General features: G+C 41.9%; 1 protein-coding gene across 1 annotated transcript; it reads right to left on the reverse strand.

Moving 5' to 3' along the window:
* Positions 1 to 2,730: 2,730 nt before the first annotated feature.
* On the reverse strand, positions 2,731 to 20,392 carry Sec11c (SEC11 homolog C, signal peptidase complex subunit). The gene is made up of 6 exons (XM_027949092.3): positions 20,220 to 20,392; positions 11,782 to 11,891; positions 7,918 to 8,067; positions 5,637 to 5,756; positions 3,589 to 3,646; positions 2,731 to 2,923 (listed from the first exon to the last, which is right to left on the reverse strand). The coding sequence occupies exons 1-6, from the start codon at positions 20,304 to 20,306 to the stop codon at positions 2,870 to 2,872; spliced, it is 579 nt and encodes a 192-aa protein (XP_027804893.1). The 5' UTR covers positions 20,307 to 20,392; the 3' UTR covers positions 2,731 to 2,869.
* Between the last annotated feature and the right edge of the window lie 3,055 nt (positions 20,393 to 23,447).

Consider the following 23,447-nt stretch of genomic DNA (forward strand, 5'->3'; position numbering starts at 1 on the left):
GGAACTCAGAGGTCTTACCACTAACCTCTTAAAAAAATCAAAAGCAAAATCTGAAGCTTATCCCATAGTAGACACATTGTGGTTCTGATGGAAATCTAAATAGATCTTAAACACGGTGTAGTAAATGCCATTTAATTTCTTTATATGCATCCTCTTAGAACACAGTGAGGTCTCTATGGACCGTCCCTAAACCAGATGGTGTCCTGAAATGTGATTTTTATGCTTTTGTCCACTTTTCAGTGGTATCACCTGTTTGGCAGGGGTCCAACAGGCAACTCACCATGATGTGTCTAGGTTGTAAAGAAGAAAACACAGTTGCCTAATTGGGTGAGAAACCAGTCCCATGGCATCAAAAGCAGCCAGTAAGAGGTTCTATCTGATGGATAAATGACCAGCTCTGATATGGTTCTTGGTTGTGTTCCAGATATTGAGGCTAAACTGAGATTCCCAGAGAAAAAGAGCTTGCCTTTACCAACTCCTATCACTTCCACTTTGTAAGGACCAACAGCATCAAAGGGGTAAAAAAAGAAAATCTTTTTAATCAATCATAATTAAATGGCACCAGCCGAGCCACATTAGGACTCAGGTGTCTTTGCAAAGCTCAATTCAGAATGTTAGGCATGTTCAAAGAATTCCCCAAAAGCTCAACCATGTTAAGAGCCCTTTTTTTTTATGTTAACCAACTACAGAACTCAAGATGATGATAAAATAATAAAGTATTGACCCAACATTTTAAAATTCTATTTTTAGTTAAGGGCAGAAAAAAAATCTATTTTTCTTAAGAAAACCATTTATTAAAGGGCACAAGAAAATAGTGTTTTTAGAAAGTATTCTGTAAATATTTTTTTCCTTCACTTTGCTGATTTCAACAGGATGGGGCCCATTATTGTTGCAAAAGCCTATTTAGTAGAGAGAAAGGATTAGAGGGCAGGCTGCCCCCAGCGGAGTGCTCCTGCTGGTCTTTTACTGAATCAGAGGCTCACTGGGGAAAGGGACTGTATGGGTGTGTAATATGCCACAGACTTACACCAAAAAGGAAAAAAAAAGTACTCCAGGTAACATTTATTGTATACTTGCCAAGCACTGTGCTAGCAGTATTTAGTGTATTATCTACTTATTATTCATGACAGTCTAGTTTGGCAAATATAGTTCTTATCCCCCATTTAAAACTAAGGGAAGGTAAGTCGCTTGCTTGAGACTGCCTAAGTAGTTGTTATGATATAGAGTGTGCCCCAGAGACTTGTGTGATGAAGGCTTAGTCCCCAGTGCAACAATGTCCAGAGGTAGATCTTTTGGAAAGGGACTGGATTGCAAGGACTCTGACTTTATCAGTGGATTAATCCACTGATACTTGACTGGACTGCTGGGAGGTGGGTGGAGATTGTAGACAGTGGGACCTGGTTGAAGGAAGTAAGTCACTGAGGACAAGCCCTGGAAGGGTACTTCTTGTCCTGGGCAATTCTCCTCTGCCATGCCCCTCCACCATGATGTTCTGGTCATCTCAGGCCCAGACAACGCAGCAAGCTGGTCATGGACTGCAACCTCTAAAACCATGAGTCAACATAAATCAATTCTCCTCCAAGTTGTTTTTTCTCAGGAATTTGTCACAGAGACGGAAAGCTGACTAGCACAGTAGTTGAAACTTTTACAGATTCTAAATTTTTGAAACCGAATTAGAACCTAAAAGAATGAAGCGGCTTTGTGAGGCCTGACTGGCTGGATGTCCATGTCCTGTAGTTCAATGAAAAGAAAACATTTTTGTAAAACTGAGAAATCTATTTTAAAACACCCCTGGCCACCTTTTTATCCCCCTAGTACTTCGCGGTGTAGGCACCAGTGGCCTTAGCATCACCCAGGAGCAAGGCAGAAATGCAGAATGGCGGCCCAGACCTCCTGAGCTGGAACCTACTTACCGTTATCAAGGGATCGGCATACTCTGGAGAGCTTGAGAGGAGCCACTCAAGCCTGCCACCAGCTTCCCCTCTCAGGGCTCTGCCCTTGCTGGAAGGCTCTTCAGGACTGACGGGCCTCACTCTCTCTCATGTCTCTTTAGGTCATCTTTCCTCACCTCCATATGAAAAATAGCATCTCTGTCACCCTCTGTCTGTTTATCCCAATTAATTTTCCTTCATAGCAATGAGCACTACTTAGAATCATAGATTTACTATTCCTTCCACCCACTGCACTGTGACCTGAACTAACACTGGGACTTTGTACCTCCAGCACCGAAGACAGTGAGTGGCTGGGATGTAAGTGCTTGCTAAATATTTGAATAAGAGACTATCTTAGATGCAGGACTATCTATAGTATAAAGACCTCACTTAACAGCAGAGATCCCTGGGAAATGGAAAGGAAAATGCCCCTTCACCCTTTTGTAGTTTTTTTCAAAGGTGTACAAACTGCTTTTCCAATTTATTAAATGCTTTCAAATAATGGAACAATCCATCTCAAGATATATCACCAGAAAATCAGAGCAGATTCCTTCCTTCTAAAAAGTTTTAGGAGTTATGGTCAAAATGACACCTTAATAAACACGGAGCCATGTCCTTTGATGAGCCTACTTGTTTCCATCAGAAATGCCACTAGGTGAAGCTGGGAGTTTATTGAAAGTCAGACATTATGACTATAGCACGTGGATTGGGCCTTGTCCCTCAAACTCGGCTTCAAGTGACTACCACAACAGCAGAGAGACTGAGCAGATTCCAATCACAGTCCACAAAGAAAGCCATCTTCACTGATGAATCATTTATTTGGACAAGACAAAAACATCTCCACAGGGTTTCCTTTTATACAGAAAGTGGAACATTTCAAATATATTAGTTTTTCGACAGAATTCATTTCAATCTGGTCCCAGGAACTGCTGCACACATTAGGATTCACGTTTTAGTAACACGTATGCGCCCATTACAGCCAAAAGAGCGTACTGTGAACAGAAACAAAATGGAAAATTACTGAGGTCTACAAATAAATTTGGCTTATGAACTTAAAAGGTAAAAACAGCTATTTTAAATAATAAAATGTATTCAGATAAAGTCTAAATAAATAATAAAATGTATTCAGATAAAGTCTGTTCAATACTGGAGTGATGACAGAATCAAAAGATGACCTCTTCCCTGGTGGCTTGTTCTCCAAATTAGCTGTTCAGTGCATGATATGGTTAAAGGCCCCCAAACAGGTCAAACGCTCGACACACAGACAGTGCAGTGCTTGTACCAATGCAGGACTCCTATTTCTTTTCAAGTGATTTTTAAAAAAAAATAGAAATAATGTTTCTGTTGAAGTTGTTAGATAAACATCACTGGGTTTATTATCCTACTTTTTTGTATGTTTGAAAATTTCCATAATAAGCGACAACTATATAAGTGCCATTTTAGAACACACTGTGAATTTAAAAGGTAAAAGCAGCTATTTTAAATAATTAATTTAAATGTTAATTTAAGTGGTTATGTTAATTTATAGTTAATTACAAATACTCTGCAGAAAAATTAATGGCAAAATAGCTAAAGAAGATGACCTCTTTACAGTTGTACAAGTAAAAGCTCCAATATTTAAAAATGAATAGGCACAGACACACACATAAATTCCTACCTTAAATTTTGGATAGTCATTCATTATTATGGTGACCATACCAACATATGGTAAAAACCTAAGTTGTGGGAATAAAAAGGAAGAAATATATAAATTTATGTTTATAATGAGGATAGTGACATTTGACACACCGTGTATCAGCCTTAGGAACACATCTTCCATGGACACACCACTGACTGGAGCTGTAGGGACAGCATTCACCCCTGTCTCACATGTTTTATCAGTAAAACGCATCAGAGCTAATAGCTGGGACAACTGTCTCAAGCAAGCACAGATTTGACCTAGGAATGGCACAAGTCTTCATCTGCTACACTTAAGATCATCAGTTGAACCGTATGTTCATTCAGAATAGGCAACTTCCACAAATCTTATTTTTTCAGAGGAAAAATAAGTTTCAGGTGGCCAATATGAAAATTACTGTTAGATAAAGCTTTAAGGCACATACATAATTAGTCTGTACTTTAAAAAAAAATTTTCATTTCAGTGCTTTTCAGATTAACAAATACATTTACTGGGCAGTGAATACAAATGTGAATGCCATAACCTATATGCAAATATGATTATGATCCCAGAGAGACCAAGTTCACAGCTGGTGATTATGCCGACCAAATTAATATCAATATGGAATCAGGTCCACCCAGTCTCATCATCCCTACTAATGGGAAACAAGCTAACACACCTACAGTACCCTCCAGTCAGAAGCATCCACCTCTCTCTGGTCCAGAGCCTTTCACCAGAAATACAGGGAAGATGACCTGAAATTCTCCTCATCTCCCCACAGATACTTGGTAATGCAACAGAGTGGTTAAAGGGATAGCAAGAGGTCTTAAGCCACAACCTGATTAATAAAGCTACCTCTCACACAACTGTGGCCCGTGTCTCCAGCATAACACAGCTATGAGACCCAGAAAACAAGAACACATTTCTAACAAGGTTAAATATAAAAAGGATCATTGAAAGGGGAAAAAAATCTCCTTTTTTTAAAATAAGAAGATACAACTGGGCACAGTCGTTCATGCCTGTAATCCCAGAGCCTTGGGAGGCCTAAGACTGGAGGATCACAAGTTCAAGGTCAGCCTTGGCAACTTAGCAAGGCCCTAAGCAACTCAGTGAGACCCAGTCTCTAAATAAACCTCAAAAGGGCTGGGATATGGCTCAGTGGTTAAGTCCCCTTGGATTTAATTCCCAGTACTCCCACCCCCACCAAAAAAAAAAAGATACACACTTGCTGTGTCAATTAGTAGCAGAACTCACTGCTGGAACAATCATATAAAATTAATATTAAAAGATTTATCAAGAACTGTTTTCAGGCTGGGCGTGGTAATCCCAGTGGCTTGGGAGGCTGAGGCAGAAGGACTGAGAGTTCAAAGCCGGCCTCAGCAAAAGCAAGATGCTAAGCAACCCAGTGAGATCCTGTCTCTAAATAAAATACAAAATAGGGCTGGGGATGTGGCTCTGTGGAGTGCGCCTAAATTCAATCCTCAGTAAAACAAACAAACAAAAAAACTGTTTTCAGTGGGGAAAATAGATATGACATCATTTAAATGTCTGCCACACCCCAGCCCAAAAAAAGTCTACCAAAAGATGCTTGGTTATAAAAGCTATCATTATCAATAGCACAGCATGTAGCCATGTAAAAAAATGGAGTCATAGGTTTAACACAAAAAAGTTTTTCCCACTTCCTTCTAGGTAAAATTATATATGCATCCACACACACCTGTTAGGCACAAAGTATCCAGAACATTCACCAAAATGTTAAGCAGTGGTCATCTCTGGGAGGATTAATTGTAATTTAAAATTCACAAATAATTAATCCCTATGTGAGGATATGATAGAGAGTTAACCCATGATGAAAATAATGTACTTGGTTTTAGATCCTAGAGAGTTCTAAGTTTTCTTTGGTCTTCACAGTACACACCAGAACTACTAGAATGCTCCTGACACGCCATATTTGCAATGAATGATTCTATTATCCTCTAAAGGTAGTTTCCTTCTAAATATTTTCCTGGCTCCTGAACTGTCTATACGTCTTAAAAGATGGTGCTCACCCTCGTGCTCTTCCCACCACGTCCTTCTTTTCCAGCCAGTTCTGGCCTTCTTTGTATAAGCCTCTATCATCAACTTCATTATTATCTCCTTTAGTCAAAAATTTGATGTCTCCATTATCTCTGAAAAGCAAAATGATGTACTCTCAAAAATTATTTTTAACACAGCACCATTAAAAAGAATTAGTTCACATATAACATTAAGGTCAGACATGAGCAGACATGAGAAAGCAGCTGAGGAATGCTTGATTTTCCATTGATCTAAGATGACTGCTTACAGACAGACATTCAGATGAAGCACAAATATAATGACAATTCTGTGGTTTAGATTCTAAAACACTCAAGTAACCCTGACAACCAGGAAGCACAGCAGAGCGCCAGGGATGGGGAAGGCAAGGACTGGCTTCCAGTACAGCTACACTTCTTGCCTCACGCCTTCTTGGAAGGAAGGAAAGGCTAGCATCTAACCTGTTTTTCAATCTGGTAATAAGGGTATTCATCGGTGGGCAAAACATGTGAACAACCCCTGTGCAATTCTTTCAAATCCAGATTCACAGCACACTGAGATGCTGCTCAGGGGGAGCTTCTCCAGGCTTGATCCAGTCACTCATCTTGAGTCAGACTAGGTCAGAAGTCAGGACACGAGGCTGATTTAAAAAAGGGGTTGAACCTTAACTCTTTCTATTTCTTCTTAGACCTCATGAGCCAATTAGGCAACATGGATTATATTATTTTTCACTCTAGACATAAATTTGGTCCCCAAAATTACTTGACTTGAGCAGAAAGTAAATCTAAAAGCAACTATGCTCTTTGCTGCCCTCAAACTTTCCCTTGTCAAGCACAGGATGTATTAATGCACACTTCCTTCACCACTGAGCAAGCCGGTGTAAAATCCTGTTGGCAAGGAAATGAGAATCACCATGGATGTGATTTGTTAGGCATTCTAAACTGGCGCTTAGGTGGCCTTGATGCTAAAACACAGAACCATACAGTCTGGTGCTGTAAAGAAGGTGGTCCTTCAATAAGGCAAATGAAAAAACATACCATTATAATGAGATAAAATATTTAAAGCCCACAAAGATTTGAAACCATGTCCAAAAGAGCGTTTTGACTTACAGTCATGGTTATACAGGAAACTGAGAAGATAAACTCCTGGCACTTCTCACAATTCATGCAAATTAAATCCAGTACCATTTCCTCAACTTTGAAATGTCTCATCTTCAGAAATTATTTTTAAATCAGGTGAGAGTACTGCCACGTCATGACTGAATGTGCTTCTTCCTCAGCAAGTAACAAGTAGGCAGCACCAACCACTGAACAGCACCAGTGCAGGGACACTAATGAAAACGGAGGGTCCCGATGTTCAACACAAAGTGCACTGAACATGTTAAGTACCAATGTCTTTGGGGACACCTGGAAGCAGTGAATGAAATGAGAATCTAATACCAGAAGTACACAAATAGTTTCTCTCTCTCTCTCTCTCTCTCTCTCTCTCTCTCTCTCTCACAGAGAGAGAGAGAGAGAGAGAGAGAGAGAGAGAGAGAGAGAAATGTTCCATTATTTAAAAACACATATAAATACCTAAATATAATTCTATAAATCATGTAGATAAAAATTCTACACTAAGCTACAAAAGGGAAATGAACAAACAAGTATATAAAATGCTACATTTTCAACTGTCTCCTGGAAACTTTCTATATTTGAACTAGAGGTAAATGTTTGGTTCCAAAAAGGAAATCAGACCTTATTAAGGTCTGAAGTCCTCCCAGCACCTTAGGGAAAGGCAAGGCTGTCTGTAGGAGAAGAATTAGTGCAGGGTATGCCATGACCAAATAATGAGGCGAGATGGGGAAAGGAATTTTTATCCATCTAGGGCTATTAATACTGCTGAAAATGCCACTTTGGACAAATGTACAGAGAAACAGCTAGCTTTCTTGCACTTCAGAAAATAATTCTTTATCAAAAGAATCCTGTTACAATGTGATTTGATCCTGTTCAAGACTCCTTCAAATAACTAATGTAACACATTCCACCTAACATTTGTGTAGTGATTTGACTTTTTAGGTGCTTTTGTGAACATAAGTTCATTTAATTCTCATAATCACCATATGAGTTATTGTGGGCAAAATATTATCACTCTTGCCTTACAAACTGAGGCGGCTGGTCCAAAGTCATTTGGTTAGTAAACGGCAGAACTAGGAACATAACCCAATGCTTTCACTACTTTTTAATCCACCATCTACCAAAATTTACAAAAACAAAAGAAGAAGAAAGGCCTCTTTACTTTTCATGAACTTTGATTACTCTGTGAACTATTGGAATGTCTCGTCCTTCAACTTTAAAAACGACTATTTCACCAGCTCTAATGGGGTCTTCCCGGAAATTTGTGAGGAACAGAAGGTCTCCCCGGTGAAAGGCCGGCTCCATGCTGCCACTGGAAAGAAACACAAAAGTGAACATCAGTGTCACCCAGTGTCCAAAAGGGAATGATGACAAACTTACCAGTCAGAGCTGAAATTCCCGTCAACAGTCTGCAAGTCTCAGACACTCTAAAGGGAGCCCAGTGGTTTCCTTCCTGCTCTGGAGACAGGATGAGAGAGGATACAGTTTCTACCTAGCTTGCGGCAGGCAAGGGTCCCAACAGGCCCCTCTGCAGTTTGCATCAGGGAAGAAAAGAACCAAGGAGAATGTGGACTCTGCACAGTAAAAGCTGCCGGTTTGAGCCTTCAACAAGCCCTACCTCTGCCAATCGGGGACTCCTCACTCAGAACTTTAGGCCAGGACCCACTGGCTAGTGCCTTAGGGCAATTCTTTCATTCCTTGATACCCCAGCACCCAGGACAATGTTACTTGTTTAAGAAAAGAAAAACAGAAAAGTGACTAAACCCTAGGGAGCAGGACCTGTCCTACAGCCTTGCTGAGGGTTGGGACAAAATTTGAACCCTGGTCTTGCTTCCTGCAGCAGCACCCTTCCAACCAGGTCCTTCCTAAAAAGGCCCAGTGTTAATAAGGACTGACTGATTTCGATGTGGAGGTCAACAGATAATCCCCACGCTACCTGTTCAAACTCATGCCAAAGCGTTTGGTGGATATAAAGTGAGCTGCAACCTACTGGGAGCTGGAATTTAAAAACTGGATTCATTTCCACATGCTCCTGCTTTGTTTTAATGTATGAGAAAAGAATAAGACCTAGAAGTGTGCCTGGACTGGGAAGGTGGCCGATCAGCAGACAGCAACACCGGTCTAGCTGGAAAGAAAGGGGAGGAAGCAGCGGGCTGCCAAGGCCACAGAAATGGCCTCAAAGGCAAGCGCAGCACAGGAGGCTGCCCTCCTCTCCATTCCTCCTGCCCCCCTGAACTTCCAGGGGGTGCAGAATGCAGGAGGGAGAAAGGCCTGTCTCGGAGCCCCTGCTGGGAGCTTTGTTTTAAAATGAAACTGAGGCAGGATAGAAGAAATAAAGAGAGGGGCAGAGAGGAGACAAAAGGAAGGACGAGGATTATAACTTTAAAGTCCTGCGGCATACCTTTCTAGGCCTGTCACTCTCCAAGTTAGTTCTTCTCCCAGGCCCGTCACTTCTAAAGTTCTGGGAAATCTATAAATCTTAATTACCATAAACTCACCCACTTATGAAAACTATCTTGTGTACTGTTAATTAGCTATATAGTAAATATATTAAACAGAGAGAGACAATACTTTAAGAATCGTATAATGTAGGGTACTTGCCAACATTATCTACTGATGGATAACAGAGACCATGTCAAGCCTAAGGATCCCGAGAATTGTCAGACCACCATAAACCATCTTGAGACCACCAAGCTGACGTCATCCTCACATACCTTCCATGCCCACTCCTCACCAAGTAACTTTAAAAGAGCCGGAAAACCCCAAAACATCTCCCACTCTCAAGATGGCCTGCATTCTCCCTTGAACTTGCACTCCTTACTTTACCCCCCTCTTGAGGGACCCACATTATCTCTTGAACATGTCTCTGCTTTCCTAACTAAATCTCCCTACCTCAACTGACACATCCTTAAATTCATTTTTGTGATGTTTATCGAGAGCCCCCCATGTTCTAAGTTGAGGTCCCCCTCTCCAAGAATTTCTCAGACCTCCTCCAGTGACAAAACCAGTTGCCCCTGAGATAGACACCAGATCAGCACTCAAAACCAAGAAATCTGAATAAAAAGGGAGAAGATAAGCAACAGGAATGGCTAAAAGGGCAAGAAAAAGAAAATATCTGAGCAAAACAAATATGGGTGTTTTCTTTTGTTCCCCAACATGGAATTTTATTTTGTCTTCTTCTGATAATGACTCAAAATTGCTTCAGGGTTTTGTCTTCTTTTAAAGAACAGCAGCTAAACTACTCAAGATGATTTCTTGAGATGGCTTCATCTCTACTCCTTCCACAGAATTCCTGAGGACACACAGTAGGAAGATATTTATAAAAAATGGTCTTGGTCCATGGAAACAGGACCACAGTGAGGAGAACCTCCCTCCATAAGTCTCAGAGGTCAGAAGAGCACACTGAAGCTTGGCGTTGAGGGACAGGATGTGTACCATTGGGAAAGTGGTTCTTTTAAATATTTTCCTAATAACAGCTTATTGTTTTCTCCTGAGCCAGGGGTTCCCCCAAGGCCACATACCCTTCAGGATATCAAAAGTTTATGCTGCCAAATTAAATGGCTTTAGAGTAATAAAGGACACTTTTTAAAAGTTCCCATACACTGTACTCTCCCAATAACTTCCATGTGCAAGCATGTCTGTGTGATTTGAGAAGGAGGGCCGGTGATCTCAGATCCAGTATTGTTCTTCATGTAGCCATAAAGTCAGCCAAGGAGAAAAACTTAAGTCAATTTGGAATCAAATGACCATGTTTGGGAGCCAGGAGATGCTCCAGGATGGTCTTATCCAGTGTCTTAGATCACTGGGTCTTACTGCCAACTCTGGATCTAGATCACTGGCCTGCCATCTCAAATCATACAGTTTGTTTGTAACTTGGTCTCACGAGGCCCCAGGTTCCTTATCTACTAGGTGAGAAGATCCATCTAAATTTGAGGCTTTTAATTCTCCTCTTCCTCCTTCTCCTCCTCTTCCTCCTTATGGTGGTGGAAACAAAATCCAGAACCTTAGACATGGTAGGCATGCACTCTATTACTGAACCCCCTTCTTCTTCAAGGAAAAAAAAAAAAGGCTTAAAGTCCTTCCTTCAATGAGATATGACCAGATAAAATACCTGAAAGTGGAGCTGCTGCAAGTGAAATAAAGCTAGGTGCTGGGGGTCCAGAAGCCTGGTTCCTTTCTCCCTCCTTATCTATTCACCACTCGAGGGACCTCCCAGAGCATAGTGTGAAGACCAGTGAGACAGGGTCCCCTTGGTTCTGTTGTGAGCCACCCCATCCTCAGGCTTCTACATTTACGAAAACTCGACATCTCTACAAGTGTGCCCCTTGGCCAGTCACACGGAAGCGTAGACAGGGCTGCAGCCCATTACATGGTAGCAGGCCCCAGGGAGGGAAAGGGCACTGGCTCCAGCACTGGTCAGCTGTGACTCTGCCCACATGACTGCTGCACCTCCCAGCCTGGAGCAGTGAGCCCCAGTGATCTGAGATTCAGTGGACATGACTTCATAGACTGCATGAAGTTGACTGAAATATTCACTCTTCTAAAATAAACACGCTGTACTTTCGTAAGCATAATTGTCTCCAGAAGATAGCAGCCATCTACAACAGTAGCACTGAAGCCTGAAAACAGAACAGGCCCTTGCTGGGCACCAGGGAAACGCACACATCCTATCAATTGCATGAAGAAGACCAAGAAAACATTATTAAAATTAATCATGTTTAAAAATCAATTTGCACACCAATAAGGTACTAATACCATATTGCTAAACTGTCATTTTGAAATGGATTAAATGTACCAGCATGACATGATTAAAACTATAAAATGTCTTTTGAAAAGGATAAAAATTTTCAACAAAAGTCAAGAAAAAATGAGATATTCTTGAAGCAGATATCAATAAAGAAAACTCTACTAGTTTATTAAATTAGAATCTTTAATCATAGCTGTCACACAGGTTCTTGCTCAAGGCACCCCGTCCTGTCTTGGCTAAGCAGTGTGACAGAGCCCAGGGCCAGCTGGCGGGACCTACCTCAGCACCACCACGATGGGGCTCTCACTGCCCGTGAGGACGATCAAGCCTTTCCATATCATGAGTGCAGAAGACACAATCATGGCAAAGTTTAAAACCTGGTAGTAGAGCTGGAACGAGAAAAGCCAAGCTCAAAGTGAAACCAATGGCAGAATATTCATCAACCCAAAGCTGGAGACCCACTTATGAAATAAAACAAAAAAGATGTGATTTTACAACATGGAACTAATTTAAACAAGGTAGGAAATCAGGTGGCATTCCAACTTTCACCCATGAAATAAGTCCTTCAAATAGAGTCTCTCCTTCAGTGAGAAAAAAGGAAGCAAATCAGAGCTATTCACACTGAGGGCTAGCTTTTTTCAAGCCCCCATGAGGCTCTGCTAACCACTCTCAAACCCCTCAGGGAACTTGCTATACAATTCCACCACCAGGGCCTCCAGCTCTAGACTAGCCACAGGCCACAGTTCTCCGAAAAAAAGCATGTGCCTAATCCTCAGAGGCTTTGTGAATCCACCCAGAACTACCCTTCAGTAGCACAGCCAAAGATAGCCTCAAGTGAAAGGGTCACGGTACTTGGCAATGAGGCCTCTGCACCTGAAAATTACCTGTTGAAAGGAACAGAACCTTTAAATATCCAGATGTTAAATTTTCCGGAAGCATCTAAAAAGGTGAACAGCAAATATTTGGTTGAAACACCCACAAGGTGGGATGATGGAAATCAGTATGGAGATTCCTCAAAAGAGTAGGAAGGCAACTACCATATGACCCAGGTCTACCACCCCTTGGTATCTATCCTGAAGAATTAAAGCCAGCAGAGTACAGCAATACACGCATGCCTATGTTCACAACAGCCAAACTATGGAACCAGCCTAGGTGTCCATCAACGGATGAATAGATACAAAAAATGTGGCATATATACACAATGGAGTTTTATTCAGCCATAAAGAAAAATGAAGTTATGTCATTTGCAGGAAAATGAATGGAATTTGAGAACATTATATTAAGTGAAATAAGCCAAACTCAGAAGGTCAATGGTTGTATGTTTTCCCTCATATGCAGAAGCTGGAGAGGAAAAAGGAAAAGAAAGATGTGGGGGGGGGTGGGTCTCATGAAAATCAAAGGGAGATTAGTAGAGTAGAGGAAAGGAACCAGGAGGAGGGAGGAGCAGAAGGAAAGGGGAGATACTGGGGAATGCTGTTGGACAATGTTATATCATGGGATGCATGAATATGTAACGATGAGTCCTACCAATATGTATAATTTAATGCATCAATAAAAATATTTTTAAAAACACAGGTGAGGAAGTCACACAAGTCAATATATAATGGCCAGTTGTCAGCTAGGAGAATGATGTGTTAAGCTGCCCTTGGCCCACTTCAGACCACTTCTGAGCTTGACAACCCACACATCTCACTCTTGCTCCCTCCCTGCTCCACAAATGCTAAAACACAGGTGTTTCTCAAGACTGCTGCCTGCCACACCTCTTGGGGACTAAGGGGCAAAGCAACACTTGCACACAGCCCAACTCCCTTTGAAAACTGCAGCAGTATTGTCAGACAAATGCTTATCATCCTTCAAGATGCTAAGTGACTAAGTCCTTTGTACCTAGTACTACCCAAAGGGTAAGCTCCAGAGGGCCTGGCCTTCCCCGCCCACGGGAAGGCGTCTGACTTTGTAGCTGCTTCAGTCTTCCCACTACCAACTCCTGTGTGTGTCGCAGTGATTTGCAGAGCCATGTGGATCCAACTCAATCCCAGACCTCCTCATCTTCAGCGACCTTCTTCCCCCCAACCCCGCTGGACCATCCACATGTGTAGCAACACACCTATAATGGCATCTGCTCCAAACAGATACCTCTCAATGATCCCTCCCACCTGGCTGCATAGGCCTATTCTCCTGGCACCTGGGCTCACCTACATGTTAGTTCTCTGGTTCTTTCAGGACCTCCATCCCTCACGTGTGCTTTCTATCCTTGGCATACAGCATGCAAGCCGCTCAGGTACAGTGTCCACCTTCCATCAAGCCTGGAAGCCCTTACTCCAAAGGCTTCTGTTCATCCCTCCAGCGAGTGAACTTCTAGACCCTCATCTGGGAGGAGACCTTGGAGTAGAATGGGGAGGACAGTTAGGGGGTCTCACGCTTCTGTTTTTCTAATTTACTTCAGCCCTCCCATCCCCTTTGCCCTCAGCTTCAGAGACATCTGCTGCCATCAATTCTTGAGTCTATGAGGGTTCTGCCACACAAAAAGTGAAGCACTGTTCCTCATTCTCCCCCAGGGCCACACAGGATTTTGGCTTTCTCAGGCAATGTTGGTTACCATTCCTCCATGTATTCTGCAGCTTCTAGTATCTGGCTGATCTTCTTTCCTTGCCTGGCATCCTTATCTTGGAATAGCTGATGACTTCCAAAATCTTCTTACTGTAGTTCTAGTGGTGCTTCAGGGGAACTGAAACTAGATCAGTCAGATCCCCATCTTACCTACACATCAGCTCTCCAGGACATCCTTTAAAACTGGGTTTGGGACTAGGACCCAATCACGTTCTGAACATTGCTTCCTCAAATACCCAAATTTAAAATCAACTGAAACAGAATGTGGGGTATGGGCTCTTTTTGAGGATTGAATGTTGTTTAAGAATAAATTCTGGCATTCTATTGCAAAGTAGTGTGTACGGTATATTTAAAAATAACCAGAGAGAAGATTTTGAATGTTTTACTACGAAGAAATGATAAAGATTTAAGGTGACAGATATGTACTTACCCTTATTTGATCATTACACAATCTACATATGTATTAAAACATCACATTGCACTCCATAAATCTGTATGATTATGTATCAATTAAAAAATTAAACTACAATTTTAAACATAGTTTAAATGGTTTAAAATACAGTTTTAAAAATGCACAGGACTGGGTAAATGTGGCTAAAGACACTCAGGAAGAGCTACTAAGGAAGTGCCATGTCATTTTTTTTTCTGGATGTGTAGACCTCCCTTTACAGCAGGGGCTCTCAAACATCAGCATGTACAAGAATCATCTGGAGGCCTGATGACTGCATTTCCAACAAGCTCCAGGTGATGCTGAAGCTGTTTGTCTGGGACCACGGCTCTATACCATTGGTTCTCAACCTTGGCTGTATTCTGGATTCAAGTGGGAAGCCTTTCAAAAGTAGGATACCTGGCCTTCATCCCAGACCAAGTGAATCAGTGGTAGGGAAAGGGAACATCCATGTTTCATAAACAGCCTATCCAGTGATTCTGATGCATAGCAAAGGCAGAGCCACTGCTCCTGCCCATCAGCTTAAGTTGCTCCATCTTGAACCCTTCCTCCACTTCATATCCCCCTTCACCTTTAACACTCTTCTCTTTCATAGCCAAACTTCTCAAAAGAGCACCAAACCCAGGCAGAAATCTGAGAGTCCACTCTTTGAACACTTTCTTCTCTGTCTTCCTGCCCGTTCTTCCACTTCCATCTGAACCTCCAAATGAGGCCCTAGTACCATCACACTACCGACTCCCAATACTGAGATTCCCAGCCACCTCCCTGACACTTGCATGTCTTTAAAGGTAGCTGAAACTCTACATGTCAGAACTGAATTTTCCTTTTCCAGAAAAACTTGCACGTCCAGTGCTGTCCAGCTCAATAAGTGGCATTGCCACCTAGTTGTTTGGAGACACTCCCTTCCCATCCACTCTCTGCAGTTTACCTTCTAGACATTTCCAGAATGAGTACAGTTCTCTCTATTCCCACTGCCACCATTCTCATCTAAGCCAAAAACAGAGCCCATGGAGCCCCTGCAAGAGCCTACCATGGGTCTCCAGAGATCCACACATCTCTCCCAATCTATCCTACGCTTAGTACTTTTTTTCACATGTATGTCTGGTCATCTGGTCACATCAATGCTCCGCTTAAATCTTTTCAATTGCCTACCACAGCTCAAAGGATTAAGACCAAACCTCAATTTAAGCACAAAGGTTCTGTGTGACAGAGCTGGGAAGTACCCCTATTGTTCAGCTTCAACTCGGGAAGCTCACGATGCCCAGATGAACTTGTTGTATTTGTCAATGCTCCAAAAAGCATGTGCTTCTTCCCAATTCAGGCTCTTTACTCAGCTCCTTCCTCTGCCCAGAAGGCTCTCGCCCTGGACCCCATGGCACTCATTCATCTTTAAGTCCCACTGTAAACACCAGTGTCCATGAGAGGCCTTCCCTTATCTGCCAGACCAGGAGTCAGTAAACTTTGTGTAAAGGGCCAGACAATAAATATTTGGGGTTTACAGGCCACGTGATATCAACCAAAACCACTTAACTCTGCCACTGTAGCCAGAAAATACCCAGAGACAATATATAAAAGAACGAACATGATTATGTTCCACATGACAACTTTATTTATAAAAACAGGAAGACCACTAGAGTTAGCCAATCTTTACTGTAGGTCAGCCTAGGTCTTCGTATTACATATTCTCACTGCATCCTGTACCTCCCATATTCAACACAGTTCTGGCAAAAAAATAAGTGCCAAAATTGTTGAATAAATAATGATAAAATAAAACATCTTTGATACATGGTGAATGCAAATGAACCATTAGTAAGAAAAACACCATGGGGCTGGGGATATAGCTCAGTTGGTAGAGTGCCTGCTTTGCATGCACAAGGCCCTGGGTTCAATCCCCAGCACCCCATGAAAATAAATAAATAAAATAAAGGTATTGTATCCATCTACAACAAGAAATACTTAAAAAAAAAAAAAAAAAAAAAAAAAAAAAACCAACACACCAAAATCCCAACAGAAAGAGGTAACAACGTAAAATTGTACTTTTCCAAAGAGGAAACACAAATGGCAAATAAACATTTACAATGTTCAAACCAAAAATCCTGCCTGTTTCCCCCTCCCACCCAACCCTCACCCCAGCAAATTTAAAGTTTTTATTTTTTTAATTGTTTTTTAAAGCTAAGACTCAGTGTGGTGGGGATGCAAGTCGTTTTAACCATTCTGAAAGCAATCTGGCACTAGTATCAGGAAGTTACTCTTGACCAGGTAATCCCACTTCTGGGAATTCCATCCAAAAAGCAGAGAGGGAAGTATGACCCGAAGATGTTTATCACAGCCAACTAGCTAACTTGTTTGCTTTCTCTGCCTTATTTCTGATAATGTGGAAAAGGAAATAAATTACCAACATCAGGAAAATAATTGAGTAGAGAAATGGCAGATTACTCTTCTAAATAATGCATAAATAACTTCAATGACTTGATCAAACACTTAAAGAATGTTCAGAAAAAAAATGTAGGTTGCAGTAGAATCTCAACAAACCATAAACAAACACAAGGAAATGCTACATGACGTTACCAGAGGCAATCTTAGGATGATAGAATTATGAGTCATTGAATTTTCTTCTTTAAACTATTCCCTATTGTTTAAAATTCCTATACGGGCAGCAATTAAGTCCAAAACCTAAGGGGGGAAACGTGTTAAAAGGAAGTGCTATTTGAAAGAAATTATTTTTTTTTTTTTTTTTTTTTTTTTTTTTTTTTTTTTAATTTATTTGTATGTGGTGCTGAGAATCGAACCCAGGGCGTCACACATGCTAGGCAAGTGAAAGAAATTAAAATAATCACTTTGAAGAGTGCGGCAAACACTAAAACATATTCTGATGTGATGTAAAGTAGGGAGAGCAAAGCTTGAAATTGCCTCTTGCCAATATTACAACTGTGAAATATGTAATTTGAGATAGTTATGAAGGATACAACTGAAAGTGGAGACATAAAATGCAAACTGAAACAACTGTTAAGGTATTTGGGTGCAATAAATGAAAACAGGAAAGTAAATATAATCCAATACAAAACTACACCATTTTAAACTACTTGGCTACTATGTCAACAGTAAATTATGAAACTATCACTGTATTTCCAGGAGAACAAAAAATGGAAACTGAAGTGCTAAGCCGACACTGTTAAACCACTGCTTTTTAAAGTCAAATCAGCCTTGCAAGTCACATCTGTCTAAAGCAGAAGTTGTCACTGGAGTTCACATTCAAAACCTTTCCCACCTGCTGTGCTTGACTTAAAGGACTTGATAAACAATTGTTCTTTCATTATGAATTACAGGTCTGATTAGGAAAGCCCCAAACCATGGTTTTAAACATTTTAGACAGGTTTTTCAAACCATCAGGCTCCACCTTGATACAAGAAAATTATAAATTCTTGCCACTTGTCTAATAAAGAACTTGTTCTAAGAACATATTTTCTAGTATCGTTGTCCATGCTTGAAATTCTTTGAGAGAAAAGAAAATCAATTCTTCAATAATAGTTCCTTTGAACTAGGCATCTATCTGACAAGAAAATGATCAGTAGAAAATGGCATACATAAAAACATAATAATCAAACTAAGTACAAAACCACAAATCACAATTCCAACATCCTACTTTTAACATATGAATCTGAGTGTAGGTTTGACATCCTGGAATCTAGAAACAAAATTTTGACCAAACTACTGACAAACTGAATGAGTTAGAAAACATACACCGCCACATTTTTGTTTGTGTTCCTCTTTGGCTACCAAATTTGTATGCTTAGCACTTAACAACTCTAGCAGAGTTTAGAAGTAAGCCCACACTGAGTGGTTGCCAACCAAAGATGAAGTAGTCACTTTATACGAGTTTTAAAAAAACATTTCAGACCAGATATTCTGGCTACAGAGCAGCAGAAATGCCAGTAGCTGTATTTCTTTCTCTCTTCCTCACTGCAGAAACAAAGAGCCCTTGTTTTGCATGTGGCTCTTGCCTTAATTAATAGTAAGCAGGGGCAGCAGAGAAAGGAGGTCCCGCTTCCAACATTGGCAAAGCATGCAGGCCTGACAAGGTGTCACAAGGATGCCAATTTGAAAGGAAAAAAGAAACAAAGAAACAAGCAAAAAAAAAAAAAAAAAAGATAAACTTTAAAACAAAAAGTACCACAAGGCAGTATATTTCAGCTTCTACATTTGAATTAGAAGATTAATAAAATAAGCAATGCAACTAGCTTCTGACAGGCCCATCCCTGAAGAGTGGGAACACCCAGGGCTTCCAAAGGGCAAACTGGGTTAGGGATTGATACACTCACTGGAAGGCTTTCTCTAATAGTCCGCAATTATAGCCATAAGTAATCAGCACCAGTTTAAGAAACATTTTTAAAAATCTAGCCAATAATCTGGATTTTAAAATACAGCTCTGTTTCCTGGAGAATCTTCCTGCAAACAGCATCAATGCTCAGATCATTAGCTTTTGGTGTTTCAAGCTAGTAGTATACTCTACAATTTCTCTTAATCACGGAAACCACAGGAGCTCATCAGCTATGCATACCTAGATACAATCAGATCCTAAACAGTTTTGAAATCCAAGTCATCAGACTCTCCCACATTGCTACTCTGGTCTGAAATTCTACAGAAAAAAAAAAAAAAGCGCCCAAAGGAATAAGCTGTGCCTTGCCACAGGCATCATTTTGCATCCTCATATAACAATAAATGAAACTGGATCAAAATCATGAGCATTAATACCATTTTCAAAGACAATCAAAACCCCCTAGCAAAGGTTTCAGTATCTATCATGATACGGAGCGCAACAGGTCCTCCAAATTCTCTATCTAGACGCTTAAGTAATACATTTTTCCTGGCTGAGAGGGCTTCCAGTCCCTTCTCATTCTTGCCATACGTTGAAGGGACAAGGACCCAAAGACAGTGATGATGGCCAAGAACTGGCTAAGGAGAGCAGTTTTCCTCTGAGGTCCTATCACGAAGGAATCAGAAATCAATTTCAGCTAACCAAAGACCCCCCAGGTAACTGCCTCCCATATTCATGGTGCTGACAGCATGATTCAATCTGAGAGGAAAGTTAGAGAAGACGTCTGGAATTCCCTTTGGAATACTGCTCGGTCCACAATGACTGAGCAGCACCTATGAGATCACTAGGCACGGAAAAACCTGCCCCGGCAGGGAAGAAACAGCTTTGGGAGGTATCACTGGACAGCTCCCATTGTCAAAAAGTTCTTCCCTTCTGCCTGCCTCTCTGCCACTTCCATGCGCGCGCAATCAGGCCTCTGGATGGCTACAAGGAAACGTGTTCCTCCTCACTGAGGGGCCCTTCAAATCTGCGCACAGACAGCTGTCACTCGCGCTCCAGTCATCTCTCCTCGCTTTCCCAGCGCATGTCATCCACTGCACTGGGTTTCTTCTATTCTCTTCCCCTTCCTGACCATCCTCCCCTCATTTGCTCTTATCAGTGCAAGAAAGCACACATTTGCCCACACGTGGATCTGGGAGGATTTGAACCCAGAGGCTCTGAAAGCTTCGGGTCGCCACCGGGTCGCAGTCACCCGCAACTGCCCTTGTGCAAACGCTACTCTCCAAACCCGGACACCCAGCTGCCGCAGCGCACCCCCTGCGAGCCCCCAGCCCGGGCATCGGTTACCTGACGCTTGTTCATCTTCCTCAGGTCCCCAAAGATGTCCAAGCCGGACGCGGGGAGGTGCGTCCCCACGGCGCCCGCGCGTACCATGGCAGGGTCTCTGGGGGCCAAAGCGGCCCGCCGGCTCCGGTTGTCACAAACGGCTGCGGAGCACCGCAGGCCCCGCCCACCAGCCCCGCGTTCTTGCGGACCACGTGACCGGCTACATGCTTGGGCGTCTGGGAATCGTAGTCTCGCGAGTCTCGGTCACGGGTCCGCCCCGTACGAATCGAGAAGAGGAAAACTACTATGCCCAGAATGCCGCGGGCCGACAGCCTCGGCCAGTGAAGACCCTGGGCTCCCAGGGAGGGCAGCGACTAGGCTCGGGAGCCTTCACCGACCCTTCCGAGGGACTGTGGGGCAGTGGGTGAATCCGCATGTCTTAGGGGCAATCGGGGAAGTGACTGCTCAAGAGAAACTGAATTCCCAAGACTCTGGTCAGGCGCCAAAAGGACACCTAAATATCCCTCGCAATTACCTAGCCGTGTATCTTGGCCATTGGATGACTGCGACACGGGAAGGCGGAGCTTCTGCCTGGGGTCGGACAGTGCAGAATCGGGGTGGGGCCCAAAGTGGGCACGCCTGATGGGCGGGGCCTGAAGAGGCGGGGGTTTTAAAACTGCAGGGCTCCGTGCGCTGAAAGACTACCAGAGTAGGGTTTGAATGCAAAGGAGCATCTTTGAATCGTCATGACCAAAATGTTTAGAAACAGATATTAATTGAATGAATAAATAACCACCTAACTCTTATACACAAGGAGTCAGAGACCCAGAAAGGTTTAATGATATGGCCAAGTGGCAGAGTCCGAAATGGAAATCATATTATGAAATGACAAGTCCTACATTACCAAGTCCTAACTTTAGATTACCTTTGATTTATTCACTTACTCGCTTCTGCCTTATTTATTTTGTTCCTTTATTTATAAATCTTCATGGAGCTCCTAATATACACCTAGTTCAATTCTAACACTTGAGAAAAATCAGCAGAAAAATTAGCAAAAATCCTTCGCGTTTTATGAAGGCAAACATAATAAGATAAGCAGATTATGATAGTACCCGAAGGGTAGTGGTGGTGCTGTGGAAACAAACAAGCAGAGAGGCTGGATCCGGATCTCTGGAGGAAGGGAGCATGCTGCAATTTAAAATATGCCAGAACTTGACTTACCATGAAGCTAATAAAAGGTGAGCTTTTAGATGCTTCTTGCATAGATTCTTTCCTGGTAGAAATACAGCCAAAGAGCTTTGTAAAGTTTTCCAAAGAAAGGTACTCAGATTGCTGTTGATTAAGAGTTGTGGGGGTTTTGTTTGTTGGGTTTTGGTTTTTGTTTTGCATTCCAACTTTCTCTCCATCATACTTCTATGGGGGTGGGTACAGTAAGCATTTGGGGATCAAATTAAGGAGAAGTTGAGTTGGAAATACACTTAGTGGATATATTTATGTGACTTATGGTCATTTTCTGTCATCCTAGTATAGAAATGTCTTTAGAAATACTGTCACCCATTGTGCCACCTCATGACAGGAAGTTGCACTAGAGGTGGCATCTGATATGAGGCTATCCTACAACCCCTGGCCTCAGAAGTAGGAGAGGAGAAACAAGGTTTGAAATGTACAGATCCAGAAACTTAGCTGTGTTGCTGAGGGACAGAAAGTGGAGCATCTATGCCCAGCCCCACCCTGGTGCAGTGTTTTCCTCTCTGGGGAAAAGGTGAAAGATGAGATGCTTACCTCTAAACAACTACCATGAGTAAAGAGACTCAACACTTGGCAGGTCTTTTTGTAATCTGGAGGAGATATATATATATATACATATATATATATATATATATATATATATATATATATATATCTTTGAGTGTATATTTTAATCTATCTACAAGTGACCCCTGAGGCTGCCAGTTTTAAGAGGTAACATAAACCAGGCATGCCTCCAGGGACATGGGAGGCTGAGACAGGAGGATTGAAAGTTGCCAGCCTCAGCAATTTATCAAGTCTTAGCTAATTAAGGAGACCCTGTCTCAAAAATTAAAAGGGGTGGAGCTGTAGCTCAATGATAAAGTGCCCCCTGGGTTCAACTCTAATACCAAAAAAAAGAAAAGAAAAGAGGCAACCATAACAAGAAAAGGCTCTGCAGCAAATCCAGCTCCTGTGCATTTAGATCTCATGATCCAACTGATGCAATAGTAACTCAAAGTGTTGTTGATCAATATGACAGATGTATCAAAACTCTAGCAAAAGAGGAACAGGACAGATTTTTAGGATAGTAAAGGAATTTGTGCCCTCTCCATAAATGACTATACTCTTTTTGAGAAACAGCTTCTATATTGCCATTAGTCCTTGGGAGAGCCTGAATGCCCAGCAGTGGGATCTCAGTAGACCATACAGCCCAAGCTTCCTATCAGGTACTAGGTGTTTTATGCCCCATCTAGCCATTAGGATGAATGGATGGATGAATGGAAGGATGGACAGATGAATGGGGCAGGAATTTATTTCCAAATGAAAATGGTACATAAGAAACCACTCTCAGGCAGATCCAGAGGAATGAGTAACTTGAGTAAGCAGGTGTCTCCAGCTCCTGCAGCCTAGTGCATTGCCTCCTCTCCTTCAATCCCTCCCTTCTCTCCCCTCTTGAGGATTACCTCATGTGCAGTTAACTAAGAAAGCAAAAACTCAAGTCTCATTTATAATTGGGTCTATATGATACGCCAGTACTCCCAGAAAGTGAGTATTATGTAACACAACAGCCCCACAGAGGTGATCCTAAAGGACACCCAAAAGGAAAATCTTCCCAGTGGACAGAACTGCAAGTAGAACACTAGATTGAAATATGGCCAGAAGTCTGGATCTACAGTAATTTGCGGAATTTTGTCAATGATTTGACTGGGTCACTTTAGATGGGGAAGGAGCACGATTGGAATTTGGTGATGAGGATGTCTTTTTGAAAAAGTATGTGGCTAGCTAGACCTCTCAGAATGGGTACAGCCATGAAGACGGTGATATCCCAACTGAATTCCTACATCTCCTTTAAAGGAGGCTCTTAATAACCAGGTAGGCAGAATTACATTATCCATGAATATCAGTTAGACTCTTTGGTCATTCCAACACTTGCTCAATATTCCCATAACTTAAGTAGGCTTAGTGCAAAGACAGAAGTTTTACATGGGCCAACAACATGGACTTTCCTTCCCTAAGGCT

Source organism: Marmota flaviventris, chromosome 16, assembly GCF_047511675.1.
Source record: "Marmota flaviventris isolate mMarFla1 chromosome 16, mMarFla1.hap1, whole genome shotgun sequence".
NCBI lineage: Eukaryota > Metazoa > Chordata > Mammalia > Rodentia > Sciuridae > Marmota > Marmota flaviventris.

Excerpts from the sequence above, each read along its gene's own strand:
- Sec11c (XM_027949092.3), bottom strand. The coding sequence starts at position 20,306 with ATGGTACGCGCGGGCGCCGTGGGGACGCACCTCCCCGCGTCCGGCTTG. Across the intron at positions 8,068-11,781 it reads CCCATCGTGGTGGTGCTGAG|TGGCAGCATGGAGCCGGCCT; the intron begins GTAGGTCCCGCC and ends GTTTCTTTCCAG. Across the intron at positions 5,757-7,917 it reads GTAATCAAAGTTCATGAAAA|AGATAATGGAGACATCAAAT; the intron begins GTAAAGAGGCCT and ends TTTGCTTTTCAG.